Source organism: Lynx rufus, unplaced genomic scaffold, assembly GCF_022079265.1.
Source record: "Lynx rufus isolate CCGP_SWC_20201006 ecotype Redwood Valley unplaced genomic scaffold, mLynRuf1.p SCAF_5, whole genome shotgun sequence".
NCBI lineage: Eukaryota > Metazoa > Chordata > Mammalia > Carnivora > Felidae > Lynx > Lynx rufus.
The window spans coordinates 22,590,427-22,605,837 of NW_025814867.1; the positions used below are offsets into that span (position 1 = coordinate 22,590,427).

General features: G+C 40.5%; 1 protein-coding gene across 1 annotated transcript in view; it reads right to left on the reverse strand.

The window, feature by feature from the left end:
- The window catches only part of KCNH8 (potassium voltage-gated channel subfamily H member 8), a 356,045-nt gene that overhangs the window by 197,633 nt on the left and 143,001 nt on the right, over positions 1-15,411 (reverse strand). The window contains exon 3 of the mRNA XM_047100054.1: positions 3,808-3,939. Within this exon, the coding sequence (XP_046956010.1) occupies positions 3,808-3,939 (132 nt within the window). The remainder of the gene's footprint in view (positions 1-3,807; positions 3,940-15,411) is intronic.

A 15,411-nucleotide genomic window follows, 5' to 3' on the forward strand; every position in this document is an offset into this window, starting at 1 on the left:
CATCAATGCTGTTTATTGTATCCCATACCTTGCTAGCCTTTTCAATAAAATATGCTTTACCTCATTTCACATAAACCCCCAAACAACATAGATATTAACGATTCAAGTAGTTTTTAAAAATAGAAGTGCACATACACCTCTTATAAAGTCCATCATCTGAGCCTGGGTAGGAAATTAACACAAATCTTATTTCTATAAGCCAGTGAACTTCAGTGATACATTTGTATGAGATGCAATCTTGGGTCAAGTCAGGCTACATGCTCACTTACAGTTTTCTCGTGCTATGATACAATACTGCTCCGGTTCCACAGTGACATTTTAATGATTTTCAAACACTTATCTCAAAGTTCTAAAAATACCATACGCTAAGATGTGCTTTTCCTACAAGACATGCCATCAACTGGTGAATTTAATGTACTTTCCTCTATTAAGTGCAGGTAAAAAAAAAAAAGAAACATATATCTATTTTTTATGATCATTTTATAGCCATGCTGGCTAACAATAAGTTAGTTGGCCTCTATAAAAATACTACATACTTTTGTGGGACATTTACCTTAAGGCATTAACAGAAAAAAATGTTAAGTTTTCAGTACCTATTTAGAAATAGTACATAACTTCCTATGAAGTAATAATCACTTGAGGAAGAAGTTATAAAGCTACAAAAAATTTAGGGATTTTTTTTCAAAATACTTCAAAATTCATAAATCATATTTTGCATTATCTAATTAATGTTAAATGTGTTTCATTGATATTTTTTGCTTTACACTTTGCAAGAGATAGAAAATGATTGTATATGTTACCTGAACAAAATTGGTCTATTACTGAACAGAGATGAACATATTCATTTTTTATTTTTTTTTATTTTTTTTATTTTTTTATTTTTTATTTTTTTTAATATGAAATTTATTGTCAAATTGGTTTCCATACAACACCCAGTGCTCATTCCAACAGGTGCATATTTATTTAAATGTAAATGCAAAACTCATTTTTAAGATGGGAGTTTGAATTAGTAAAATTGTTACTGGTTCCAGAGTATTCAAGTTCATGCCCTCCTCCACCCCCAAATGTCAGGTACAGTCTTTCATGTGCAAGCACTTCCGTTAGTGTAACACACTTGGCCTTTCCTGCTCCTTCACTCACTTCTTCCCAGAGGAAGAGGAGGAATTTAATCGGATTGAGTTTGGAAGGACACATAGGTATGCATAGGGTGGCCCCTTCCTCTTTAAGAAGCAGCTGTATTTGGGGAGCATCTGTTCTGCTCTGGTCCTCCAAGCTTGAAATTATAACTTGGGGAGCTCTGCCTTTGCCTTTTTATAGCTCTGTTTGTGATGGAGGGGTGACTTTCCCTAAATCTGGAGCTCACAAGAGGAAGCCCACTTGCTGTAGATATACGTCACATTCTCTGTTATCAGTTTTATCAGAAATCAAGGTGATATGCTGATCTCCCATCTGCCTTATTCTTATTTCCTTCTGAGTTGGCCCAGTACTTGGGTGGAAAAAGGAGTGTTTTAATTGAGCTCTTTCAAATCCCAAGTGAGTAAGTATATTTTGCTCCTTTGGTCAATTTCAGTCTTCCAAGATAGGGATTTCTCCCCTATCTACAGACATGACAGGCCTAAGACAAAGGTGACGAGTTAAATTTTATAAAACCATTACACATGATTCTCCCGCTCAAAGCAAGTCAGGTTGATTAAATTGCTCCCTTTAAAGCAAAAAAAAAAAAGAAAAAAAAAAAAAGAAAAAAGTAGTCATATATTACTTTTTAGTTTTACACTTCTATCTACACACATATATAAAGGTATATGATATACACACATATATATTTAAGATGTGAATAATAATTTTATTCAAATAATCCCTATTGCAGCATAATAGAAAATATATATTTGGTTTTTACCTCCTGCAACTGGCAAACAACTCTATAACCCTTGGAATCCCTGGGATGATGAGTATCTTTTATATGCTAATGATTGATTGGTGGCTGGGAGTCCCTACCTGCTTCCATGGTGAAAGACCCAAAATCAGAGAGTTGGAACTTTCACCCCACCCCTAACCTTCTGGAAGAGGAGAGGGGCTGGGGACTGAGTTAATCACCAATGGCCAGTGATGTAATCAATCATGTCTACATAATGAAGCCTCCATAAAAACTCCTGGACAGTGGGGTGTGGAAAGCTTCTGAGTTGGTAAACACACTGAGGTTCTGGGAGTGTGGCACACCCAGACAGAGCATGGCCGCTCCACCTCCCTCCTCCCCATGCCCTGTCCCATGCATCTCTTCCATTTTGTTCTTCCTGAATTGTATCCTTTGTAACCATATAAATAAAGTGTTTCCCTGAGTGCTGTGAGTTGTTCTAATAAATTATTAAATTTGAAAAGGAGGAATGTTGGGGAATCCCCAACTTTATAGCCAAATTGGACAGACGAGTACAGGTCCCCTGGGCACCCAATATTTGTGACTGGCATCTGAAGTGAGGACAGTCTCGTGGGAATGAGCCCATAAGCGTGTGGAGACCGACACTAACTCTGTAGTCATCGCAGAGCTGAATTAAATGATAGGACACCCAGTTGGTGGCCAGAAAGTTGTAGAACTGGTTCTTGGTGGGGAGAAAACCCACATATTTGGTGTCCCGGTGTTGTGAGCAAATATAGTTCATACTCACCTTCTCTATTCCTATAACACACACAAAAAAACCCCTAAAAACAAAATCTATGCATACTGACTCCCACGTTTTCTTTTCTCTCGCTGGACAGGCATTACACTTGCTGTAATATCCAAGTAACTTTAATTGTAAGACTGCTCTTTCCTTGTGTATGTAAATATGCCACACTGTTCAGTCATGCAAATACATAGGAAAATAATTGTGCATTTGCAAACATTTCAGATGATGGAAGTGGGGGAAGAGGCACCACACCACAATAGTTCTCCATTTGGGTTGTCATTTCAAGAGACTTTTATATGTTTTAAACACTCACATATGTGTTTTAAACGAGTTGAAATAAAAGAGTTCATTCTGAGCAAGTCATAATTCTTGAAATGTCAGATAGTCGGTTCTCATAAAGAACTTCACACATAGGAAGTCCCTTGCAATGACAATTGTTTATTCTCTGGTCACCAAAGTATGTAATCCTACCCCTGTTTAAATGAAATAATATCAACATTTTTTTCAGTGCCAGTTTTTGTCAGCTTGCACGAATTTTAAGGAATTTCTTAACAACTATAAACCAGAAGGTAAAAGGAAAGCAATATAAAATTGTAGAATCCTTTAAAGATCATTGAAAAGCTTGTCTGTGCCTTAAAACAAATCATGATAGTGTTATGTACGATAAGATACAGAAACACATTTGTCTGCAGCAATCCACTCTAGCAACCACTAAACACTGGATTCTTAATTTTGCACGTGAAATTTTCACGTCTAAATTTTGAGCAACTGCACTTCAGATGAAACCGAGAGAGGGATTTTTAATCATATCATTTTAACTTCACTCATTGCTACCGATTAATATTTTTCCCTAATAAAATAATGTGGTGTGACTCTTTATATTCTAAACTGTTTTTCCATCTTTATCTTATTTGCATAGGAATATGAACTTCTGGTTCCTGTCAAATGAGTCTTTATTACAAAGACGAGGATGTAAATTCATGTGAGTCTCTGTGATTTTGGAATAGGCACCAAGCGCTAACTGCTAACAGTTATGAATATTTATCAGTTGCTGTTATTTTTTAATTTTTTTTCCTCCTAGAGATTCTGAGTAAACAATTTCAAAATGTTACTCCATCTGTGAATGTTTTCTGAAAACAGTACCAACCTTCTTTTTTATCTTCTGGAGTAATCTTCACTTTTGTATCTGTTATGTCTTTGAATGAGGCCAGAAAAAGTACCACATCTCCTTTCTCATTCTTTATAGGAACAATATCCAATAGGCACCAAAATGGAGACCCTGCAACAGTAATAAAAATACAAATCAACCAGTGCCTCGTGTTTTTTCTATGAAAATCTCAATCATTAGTGGTGCAGTTAATAAAGTCCTTACTGTTTTCTTCTATCCCACACCTCCCCTCCAAAATCTTAAAAATGTCAGTTTTCAGATTCCATAAATGTCTAGCCCATATGCATATCTCTTCATTCCCAAATGAAATGCTTTCTTTGAAAATAAGGCTGTATTTTAAACAAAACCACTTGTCTGTGCTGAGATATTTCTGCTTATGTAATTCAAAATGTATTTCTTTTTTGAACTTGTTGATGTTGAAGCATTCTGCTTTATGAAACATTGCCCCTTCCCACCCCCAACACACACGGGTTGCTAAAATAAAGACCTTTGTTCGGTATGAGATTGCTAGAGGTTTATTTAGTCAATTTAAAAATCAATGTCCACCAGAACGGCTAAAGTTGTTAAAAAAAAAAAAGGTGAAAAATACCAAGTTTGGGGGGAAATGCATAGTCACTTAAATTCTCCTACATTGTTGGCTGGTTGCAAATTAGTATCTATACTGTAAAAATTGTACAACAGCATTAAGATATATTCCCACGATACAAAATTACACAGCAATGTGAATAAGAGTTATACAATAATTGACAATCAGATGGATGAATATCTCTAACATCATAATGAGCAGAATGCATATATATTAAGTACAAAAACAGTCAAAACTCATCTACAGTGTTAAAAGTCAGGATGGTGGTCTGGGAGATGATGATTAGAAAGAAGGGGACACAGGTGGGGCACCTGGGTGGCTCAGTAATTTAGGAGTCCGACTTCGGCTCAGGTCATGATCTCATAGTTCGTGAGTTCGAGGTTCGCGAGCTGTGCTGACAGCTCAGACCCTGGAACCTGCTTCTGTATCTCGCTCTCTCTCTGTCCCTCCCCCCCTCAAAAATAAATAAACATTGAAGTAAAAACAACTAAAAAAAAAAAAAAAGAAGGGGACACAGGTCCTAGAGTTCTGGCATGCTGGTCATGTTCTGCTTTATGATCTTTCTGTTGCTTCCATAGGAGTGTTTAGTTTTTGCAAACTCATCAAACTCCATGTATGCATGTGTATTTTTCAGTAGGTGTATATTACTTCAAAAGCGTATTTTAAAAAGCGGTAAGTTCAATTCTATTTTTCCAGCAAAAGAACCCTGAGAAATAATATTAGCAGCTTCAAGTTCAAACCTAAGGCTCATATTTTGAAATGTTTTTATATATATTAAAATATACATTTTAAGAATATATTAAAGTTCTCATACTAGATTTCCTTCTAAAAAACATTTCTGGGCCAAAAAAAAATTGAAAGTGGCAAAAAAGTTATTAAGTGCTTAAAAACAAAACTATTAATCTATTCACACATATTTTTTCCATCATTTTTCTTTTGATGAGCAAAAAAATCCCTCAATACTGTGAATTTCCATCTTATATGGGAGTTGATTTCACAGTTGGGTATAAGACAAAAATAACAGTCAGAAATACCCTCGATATTTTAAGTTGTTTTGTATATACTGTATTAGATCTCACAGTTTCCAACACAGCTGATGTATCCATCCAGCCTTGGAATCTATCACAGATAAAGGAGCTGATACAGGGGCCATCTGACAAAAAGATCACATTTTATTTTAGCTGCTACTGTACTTTTTGAAAAGTGTGGTTGAATACACATGCAATAAACATGAGTACGATGTGCTTCCACTATATAAAGGATGCATGGAATATGTACCTGTCCCAATGGATCCTCCTAAATAGCTTCAGCATCATAAGTCAGAAGTTCCTCCCTGTCCTTCGGACTCAGATCTATAGTTTCCTTTCATTCGTCTTCCCAAATATCTATGCCACAGCAATTCTATTTCAATACCACATCACCAGGCTCCCGGAGAACGGGATCTAACCATACCTCCAACATTAACTAGCTCCGGACCATGGGGGAGTCAATTAACTTCTCTTCTCCAATTAACTTGGTTCCCTCAATTGTAATATCCTCATATCCTTCACTCCAGTGATGCGTAGAGTAACCCAAACACCATGAGACAATATATCAACTCTATTGTCTACAACTAATGGGGAAACCTCATCAATGAGCCGTAGTCCTGGCCAAACACTACTATCCCCATTATCCCAGGATGGCTCTTAATTCAATTTTTTTCTATAGCCACCATTTCCAGTTGGAAGCGGTTTGTGCTAATGCTGTAGCTATGGTAGGAACAAAAAGAATCATCAGGGCAAGCTGTCAACCAGACCCCGGACATATTAATAGCGGGGACCTGGGAAAGAATATGAATCTGAGAGTCGGATCACATTTTTAAAGCATCTCTGTCACTTGTCTTGCAAAAAACATCACCCAAATCAGAACAGAGGCTATTATTTTTCCCGAAGATACATTTTATCTATGCACTCAGACAAGCCTCATTATTGTCTCCACAGAGCCTTTGCACAGGTGCACCAAAGTATTTTAGAGAGAGGCAAAAGCAAACCGGTTGAGAGCCAAGCAAAGAGCTGCCAAATGTCAATATTCTCGAATCGGCACAGCAGTCATTTTACATGGTGTTCTGGGAGTGTTGAAAGAGCACTTTGAGATTTATCTTTTAAGTGAGATGTAATCTTTGACATTTTATAAATTCAGTAAGAGTCCATTAACACGGGTCCTTTTAAATTCAGATTTTTGTAATAATTTGGCATGGACTAGGCTGACGTCTGCCTTCCCATGGCATATATGACAAAAAAATGTGTAGAGGCGTGTATCTCAGAGATACTGCAGGTTTGGTTCCAGACCACCCCAAAAAAGTAAACATCACAATAAAGTGGGTTAAATGAATTGTTTTTGATTCCCAGGGCATATACAAGTTATGCTTACGCTATACAGTAGTCTATTAAGTGTGCAATAGCACGGTGTTTAAAAATGCAAAGTACACGTTTTAATTAAAAATACTTAATTTCTTTCAAATACGCTAACCATCATCTGAAGGCTCAATGAGTTGTAATCCTTTTGCTGGAGGGTATTTGCCTTGATGTTGATGGCTGCTGACTGCTCAAGGGAGGGTGGTTGCTGCAAGCTGGAGTGGCTGTGGCAATTTCTTAAAAAAAGAAAAACAATGAGTTTGCCATATCAATTGAGTCTTCCTTTCATGAACGATTTCTCTGTAGCACGTGATGCTGTTTGATAGCACTTTACCCGCAGAACTTCTTCCAAAATTGGAGTCAATCCCCTCAAGCCCTACTACTGCTCTATCAACTAAGTTTATGTGATACTCTAAATCTTTTGTCGTTATTTCAGCAATATTCCCAGCATCTGCACCAGGAGTAGATTCATCTCAAGAAACACTTTCTTTGCTCATCCTACGAAGCAAGTCCTCATCTGTTCAAGTTTTATCATGAGATTGCAGCCATTCAGTCACAGCTTCAGGCTCCACTGGTAATTCTAACTCTCTTGCTATTTCCACCATATCTGCAGTGACTCCCCCACTGAAGTCTGGAACCTATCAAAGGCATCCATGAAAATTGGAATCAACTTCTTCCAAACTCCTGTTAATAGCGATATTTTGGGGGTGCCTGAGTGGCTCAGTCAGGCGTCCGACTTCAGCTCAGGTCATGATCCCACAGCTCGTGAGCTCAAGCCCCACATCGGGCTCTGTGCTGACAGCTCGGAGCCTGGAGCCTGCTTCGAACTCTGTGTCTCCCTCTCTGTCTACCCCTTCCCCACTTGCACACTCTCTCTCTCTCAAAGATAAATAAACATTAAAAACACGTATTAAAATAGTGATGTTTTGACCTCTTCCATGAAACACAAATGTTCTTAAAGGCATCTAAAATGGTGAATTCTTTCCAGGAGGTTTTCAATTTACTCTTTCCAGGTGCATCAGAAGAATCACTATCTATGGCAGCTATAGCTTTATAAAATGGGTTTCTTAAATAATAAGACTTAAGTCAAAATTGCTCCTTGATACATGGGCTGCAGAATGGACATTGTGTTAGCAGGCATGAAAACTACATTAATCTCACGGTACATTTCCATCAGAGTTCTTAGATGAACAGCTGCATCACTAATGACCAGTAATATTTTGAAAGGAATCCTTTTTCGGGGCGCCTGGGTGGCGCAGTCGGCTAAGCGTCCGACTTCAGCCAGGTCACGATCTCGCGGTCTGTGAGTTCGAGCCCCGCGTCGAGCTCTGGGCTGATGGCTCGGAGCCTGGAGCCTGTTTCCGATTCTGTGTCTCCCTCTCTCTCTGCCTCTCCCCCGTTCATGCTCTGTCTCTCTCTGTCCCCAAAAAAATAAATAAACGTTGAAAAAAAAAAAAAGAAAGGAATCCTTTTTCTAGAAGTACCAACCGTGGGTTTAAAATTAAAACAGATTATAAACATCGGTTGTAAACAGATGTGCTATCATCCAGGCTTCGTGGTTCCATGTACAGAGCACAGGCAGAGTAGACCTAGCATAATTCTCAAGAGCCCTAGGATTTTTGAAATGGTCGATGAGCACTGGTTTCAACTAAAAGTCACCTGCTACATTAACCCCTAACAAGAGAGTCAGTCTATCTTTTGAAGCTCTGAAACCAGCCATTGACCTTTCCTCACCAGCTATGAAAATCCTAGATGGCACCTTTTTCCAATGGAAGGCTGTGTCACCTACGTTGAGCATGTGTCATTTAGTGGAGCCACCTTCATCTTCTGGGTCACTTGCTGCAGCTTCTCCATCAGCACATGCTTCTTCACCTTGTCGCCTTCTGTTATGGAGGAGGCTTCTTTCCTTAAACCTCATGAACCAATCTCCGCTGGCTTCAAACTCTTCTTCTGCAGTTTCCTCACCTCTCAGCGTTCATAGACTTGAAGAGAGTTAGGGTCTTGTTCTTGTTTAGATTTTGGCTTAAGGGAATGCTGTGGTTGCTTTGATCTTCTATTGAGACCACTCGAACTTTCTCCATATCAGCAATGAGGCTGTTTCTCTTTCTTATGATTCTTGTGTTCACTGGAGCAGCACTTTTAATTTTCTTCAAGAACCTCTCTGCATTCCCAACTTGGCTATTTGGCACAAGAACCCTAGCTTTTGGCCTGTTTTGACTTTCAACATGCCTTCCTCGCTCGGCTTAACCATTTCTAGCTTTTGATTGAAAGTGAGAGATGTGCAACTTTTCCTTTCACATGAACACTTGGAGGCCACTGCAGGGTTATTAATTGGCCTGATTTCAATATTGCTGTGTCTCAGGGAATAGTGGGGCCCAAGGAATGAGAGAGAGATGGGGAAGAGCCCGTTGGTAGAGCAGTCAAAACACACACATTTATTGATTTAAGTTGGCTGTCTTCTATGGGCACAGTTGGTGGTGCCCCCAAACAATTAGAATAGTAATAACAAAGCTCACTGATCACAGATCACCATAACAACTATAATAATAATGAAAAAGTCGGAAATAGCGAGAGAATTACCAAAATGTGACACACACACACACCAAGTGAGCAAATGTTGGGAAAACAGCTCCAATAGACTTGCTCTATGCAGGGTTGCTACAAACCTTCAATTTGTGAAAAACACAGCACAATAAAGTAAAGCACGATAAAAGGAGGTATGCCTATATGAGGGAAACAGTATGAGGGAGATATAGGCCTATTTCCTTCCTCCTTCCCTTCCCTTCTTCCTTTCTTCTTTCAATTGCTCTTTCAGATTGATCCACACCGATTGCTTTATAAATACGATGTCAGCTGGGGCGCCTGGGTGGCTCAGTTGATCAAGCATCTGACTTTGGCTCAGGTCACCATCTCATGGTTTGTGAGTTCGAGCCCCACAACGGGCTCTCTGCTGTCAACACAGAGCCTGCTTCAGATCCTCTGTCCCCCTCCCTCTCTACCCATGACCTGCTTGCATGCTCTCTCTCTCTCTCTCTCTCTCTCAAAAATAAATACTTAAATAAATGAAGAAGTAGCATGGGAGGAGGAACTATAAAAAAAAATGACGTTAGCCACGCCTAACATTAGAAAGCAAAACATTTTCCACTTGCTTCTTCCACAAAAAGAGGACAGATGCAAAGCCTTGCCAAGCAAATTCAAAGCAAGACCCCTCACACTTAATTTGCTCACTTATCCATCCTTTCCCTGCTTTCCTAAATCTCTCTACCAGGACCTCTGTCCTAGCTCTGTGACAAAATCTCTATCCTTGCATGACTATCATAATTCAAAGCTATTCCCCAAGGTCGGCCCCTTCCTCTTTTACCCATGGGCACAGTAATGATCGTGCAACATCTTTCAGTCAGCAGTAAGTCAGGCCCGGTGCAATAAATCTCTCTTAGGGTTAAGGTGGGAGGCAGCACACCCTTCAGCCTAAAACCCAGAGATGTGAAGGATTCTTAAAAACAGGTTAGAGGGCAGAAATCTTATGTCAATTTTAAGTTCTGTGTATAGCAGCAGTAATTATCATGTGGGTTGGTGAGTGTTAAAACAGATGAGGCTCTGCCAGGATTTAAGTTAATAACACCTTTGACTTCCATGGCTAAATACAATTCATGGGGAGAAAAGAGGGTTTATACCCTATATGGTAAAATGTATTTTCGGAATTGCATAAATAATTACACAGAGCTTAATTCCGGTGGAATGTCCCATGTCTCCCATTTTGGCACTTCCTTTTTCTCAGTTGGGACACAAGTGTATTGGAGAATTTGACTTGCTAGTATTTACAATTTTAAGAAGACTGATGTGTTTTCTACACAGCCCCCAAAGATTCTACTTGGCAAGAAGTACAAACGAATGATAAGGTTTCCGGTATGAATTCAAGGCTCAATAACTTAATATAAGGAGGTACAGATATAAAGCAAATTGAGTTGTGAGTTGTTCCCTTCTCTGTAATGTCTATGCTGTCATGATGAGCTTATAAATTGCCTTTCCCCATGGAAGGTCAGTAGCAGAAAGTGGGATGTGGACCCTCTGCATATCCTCACGTTTCTTAGGTAGGACGTTGCTTGGATTTCAACGAGAAATATGTGTGATGTTTAGCTTTTAAAATTATTACTACAGGGGCGCCTGGGTGGCGCAGTCGATTAAGCGTCCGACTTCAGCCAGGTCACGATCTCGCGGTCCGTGAGTTCGAGCCCCGCATCAGGCTCTGGGCTGATGGCTCAGAGCCTGGAGCCTGTTTCCGATTCTGTGTCTCCTTCTCTCTCTGCCCCTCCCCCGTTCATGCTCTGTCTCTCTCTGTCCCAAAAATAAATAAACGTTGAAAAAAAAAATTAAAATTATTACTACAATCCTATAATATCCTAAATGTTAACAGCATCAATGTCATGTGACTGAAACATTTTCAGGTGCTCTTCATATTTCGCATCAACTCTGTTGAGTCTTATTCCTAACAACCATTGTCTCGGTGCCACTTACTCGATGATGGGGTGACAGGTTTGACACTTTTTTTAGAAATTAGTCCATGGGGTGAAAGACCTAAATATGAGTCTGGAAACCATCGAAATCCTAGAGGAGAACACAGGAAGCAACTTCTTTGACGTTCGCCGCAGCACCTTCTTACTAGACACATCGCCATAGGCAAGGGAAACTAAAGCAAAAATGAACTATTGGGGCTTCATCAAGCTAAAAACCTTCGGGGATGCCTGGGTGGTTCAGTTGGTTAAGCATCCAACTTCAGCTCAGGTCATGATCTCATGGTTTGTGAGTTCAAGCTGTGCACTTGAGGCACCTGGCTGGCTCAGTTGGTGGAGCATGTGACTTTTGATCTCAAGAGTCATGAGTTCAATGACCACTTTGGGCATAGAGATTGCTTAAAAATAAATAAATAAATAAGGGGCACCTGGGTGGCTCAGTCAGTTAAGCATCTGACTTCGGCTCAGGTCATGATCTCGTAGTTCATGAGTTCAAGCCCCATGTCAGGTTCTGTGCTGACAGCTCAGAGCCTGGAGCCTGCTTCGGATTCTGTGTCTCCCTCTCTCTCTGCCCCTCCCTAACCTGTGCTCTGTCTCTCTCTGTCTCTCAAAAAATAAATAAACGTAAAAACAAAACTTTTAAAAAAGACAAAAATCTTCTGCACAGCGAAGGAAACAATCAACAAAAGTAAAAGGCAACTGGTGGAATAGGAGAAGATATATTTCCAAATGACATATCTGACAAAAGGTTAGTATCCAAAATCTATAAAGAACTTATCAACCTCAACATCCAAAAAAACAAATACCCAATTAAGAAATGAGCAGAGTACACAAATAGACACTTTTCCAAAGAAGACATACAGGGGCACCTGGGTGGCTCAGTCGGTTAGGCAATTGACTTCAGCTCAGGTCTGATCTCACAGTCTGTGAGCTCGAGCCTTGCGTCGGGCTCTGTGCTGACAGCTCAGAGCCTGGAGCCTGCTTCAGATTCTGTGTCTCCCTCTCTCTCTGCCCCTCCCCCACTCTCACTCTGTCTCTCTCTCTCTCTCTCAAAAATAAACATTAAAAAAGGGGGGGGAGGTACCCAGGTGGCTCAGTCGGTTAAGCATCCGACTTCAGCTCAGGTCATGATCTCACGGCTGGTGGGTTCAAGCCCCGCATCAGGTTCTGAGCTGACAGCTTGGAGTCTGGAGCCTGCTTTGGATTCTGTGTCTCCCTTTCCCTCTGCCCCTCCCCCATTCATGCTCTGTCTCTCTCTGTCTCTCAAAAACTGAATAGAAAGTTAAAAAAAAATTAAAAAAAAAGAAGACGTACAGATGGTTAACAGACACATGAAAAGATGCTCAACATCGCTCATCATCAGGGAAATACTGATCAAAACCACGAGGAGATACCACCTCCTACCTGTCAGAATGGCTAAAATTAACAACATAGGAAACAACAGGTGTCGGCGAGGATGCAGAGAAAGGGGAACCTTCTTGCACTGTTGGTGGGAATGCAAACTGGAGCAGCCACTCTGGAGAACAGTATGCAGGTTCCTCAAAATAATAAAAATAGAACTACCCTACAATCCAGCTATTGCACTACTAGGTACTTACCCAAAGGATACAAAAATACAGATTCAAAGGGGTGCATGCACCAATGTTTATAGCAGCAGCAGCAGCAACAGCCAAACTATGGAGAGAGCCCAAATGTCCACTGACTGATGAATGGATAAAGGTGTGGTACACACACACACACACACACACACAGAAATATTACTCAGCCATCAAAAAGAATAAAATCTTCCCATTTGCAACAATGTGTATGGATTTAGAATGCCAAATGCCAAATGAAGTAAGTCAATCAGAAAGACAAATACCATATGATTTCACTCATATGTGGAATTTAAGAAACAGAAGAGATGAACATATGGGAGGAGGAAAAAAGAGGAGAGAGAGAAACAAACCAAAAGAGACTCTTAATGATGGAGAAAAACTGAGAGTTGATGGAGGGAGGTGGGTGTGGGATGGGCTGGATGGGTGATGGGTATTAAGGGAGGCTGGGGCACCTGGATGGCTCAGTTGGTTGAGTGTCTGACTTCGGCTCAGGTCATGATCTCGCAGCTCGTGAGTTCGAGCCCCATGTCGGGCTCTGTGCTGACTGAGCCTGGAGGCTGCGGTGGATTCTGTGTCTCCCTCTCTCTCTGCCCCTCCCCCGATTATGCTCTGTCTGTCTGTCTGTCTCTCTCTCTCTCTCTGAAAAATAAATAAAAACATTACAAAAATTCTCTTTCTCCCTCTCTGTGCCCCTTCCCTCTTCAAAAAAATAAATAAAAATTTTTTTAGAAAAGGAGGACATTTGTTGTGATGAGCACTGAGTGTTGTATGTAAGTGATGACTCACTGATTTCAACTCCATTAAAAGAAAAGAAAAGAAAGAAGAAAGGAAGAAAGAAATTAGCCCAGGGGGTACATATATTGTGGTTGGGGTGGGAGAGGGGCTGTGGGTGGGTAAACAAGGCTACTGCTGATGGTGATGGGCGATGGGACACTTATATCTGTAGCAGAACGGGTGCAGCAGTAATGGGAGTACCAACGGAGTCTATCATTGAGCTCTTACCTGCCCTTCCTCTTTACTACACTTGCTACTGCCTTGTTCCAGCTTTAATCATCTCTCACCCACTCTTCAAAAGGGTTCTTCCTGTCTTTAGGCTTCCTCCCACGCTGCTTCCAGTAAGTTGTGAAAATATAGGGTATCAATTGAAAACACCCAATGGCTTTTCACTGCTTGCTTAAAATATTAGCATAACATTCCAGATTCTGTACCAATATGGAAGACCTATTTTCAAGGGACTAGGAAAAAAAAACAACAACAGGGATGGGATGGATAGTGTGAAGAGGTGAACTCAAGGGAGGGGTCACATTAAAAAGGAAGTCCTCTGAAGTACCCAGAGCTGCATGAAGGACAAGCCCGACAGCAGGCTCACCAGCTCTTCTTGGCATTTGCTGTATACAAAGGGATGAAAGCAAGGATTCTTTGGTGAAATATCCGGTAAAGGCTTCACCCTACCTGCAGGGCACAATCCTCTGAGGGCCATCCACCTCTAGTGCAGCCCATACGTGTTTCAAGTCTTTGTTGTGTCCCCTCTGGATTTGCCTGCATGGACACCATTCCTCCACATGCCCCAGGATCTTAGTGACCCAAAGTAAAGGGCACTGGGGCCCTTATACCTCGTGTAACAGCTGAGGGTAGAGTGGAGCTGGTGGGAGATGAATAGAACCAGCTGGAGACCCCTGTGAGCTGGGCAGTAGCTAAATGGTACCTTTCATTTCAATATTTAATGAAAAAGGAAGATCCAGAAAAGTGTTTTAAGTTTGTTTCTGTATAGAAAAAAAAAGACTGGTAAAATTCACACAAAACATTAATAGTGGTGGACTGTGGAACTATAGTTGCTTCTTTTTTCCTTTCTTCTCGGGATCCTTATTTGCAGTTTTTCTAGAATTCATCATAAAGGAATATATAGTGGGATTCTGGCAACTCTAGAAGTAAGAAATGGAAGAAGTTCAAGACTGGGCAATCCGAGTGATGAGATCTTATTTCTGGGGAGCTCGCTTTTTACATAGTCCCATGATTTAAGTTCTGATAGCTGGGGCACCTGGGTGGCTCAGTTGGTTGAGTCTGACTTCGGCTCAGGTCACAATCTCACAGTTCATGGTTTTGAGCCCTGCATCGGGCTCTGTGCTGACAGCTTGGAGCCTGGGTCCTGCTTCAGATTCTCTGTCCCTGTCTCTGTCTCTCCCTCTCTCTGCCCCTCCCCAGCTTGTGCTCTCTCTCTCTCTGAAAAATAAACACATTAAAATAAAAAGTTTTAACAGACATCCCAAGGATAGTTGAAAAAGTAAGATGGGGGGGCAGAAGAAAAAGCAAGAGAGAAATGAAGGAAGGATAAATATCAAATCAAGCAATGCTTAACTGACTTGAATGTGCCAAGTTTTGGGGGTTTTTCCCCCCCTTTCCATTTTGTTCCAAGTTCCTTTTCTCCTTAAATAAAAACCGTATTCCTCTCCCAGGGGTACGTATAGCTCTCTTTAGGAAATCTCTAATCATTAGGA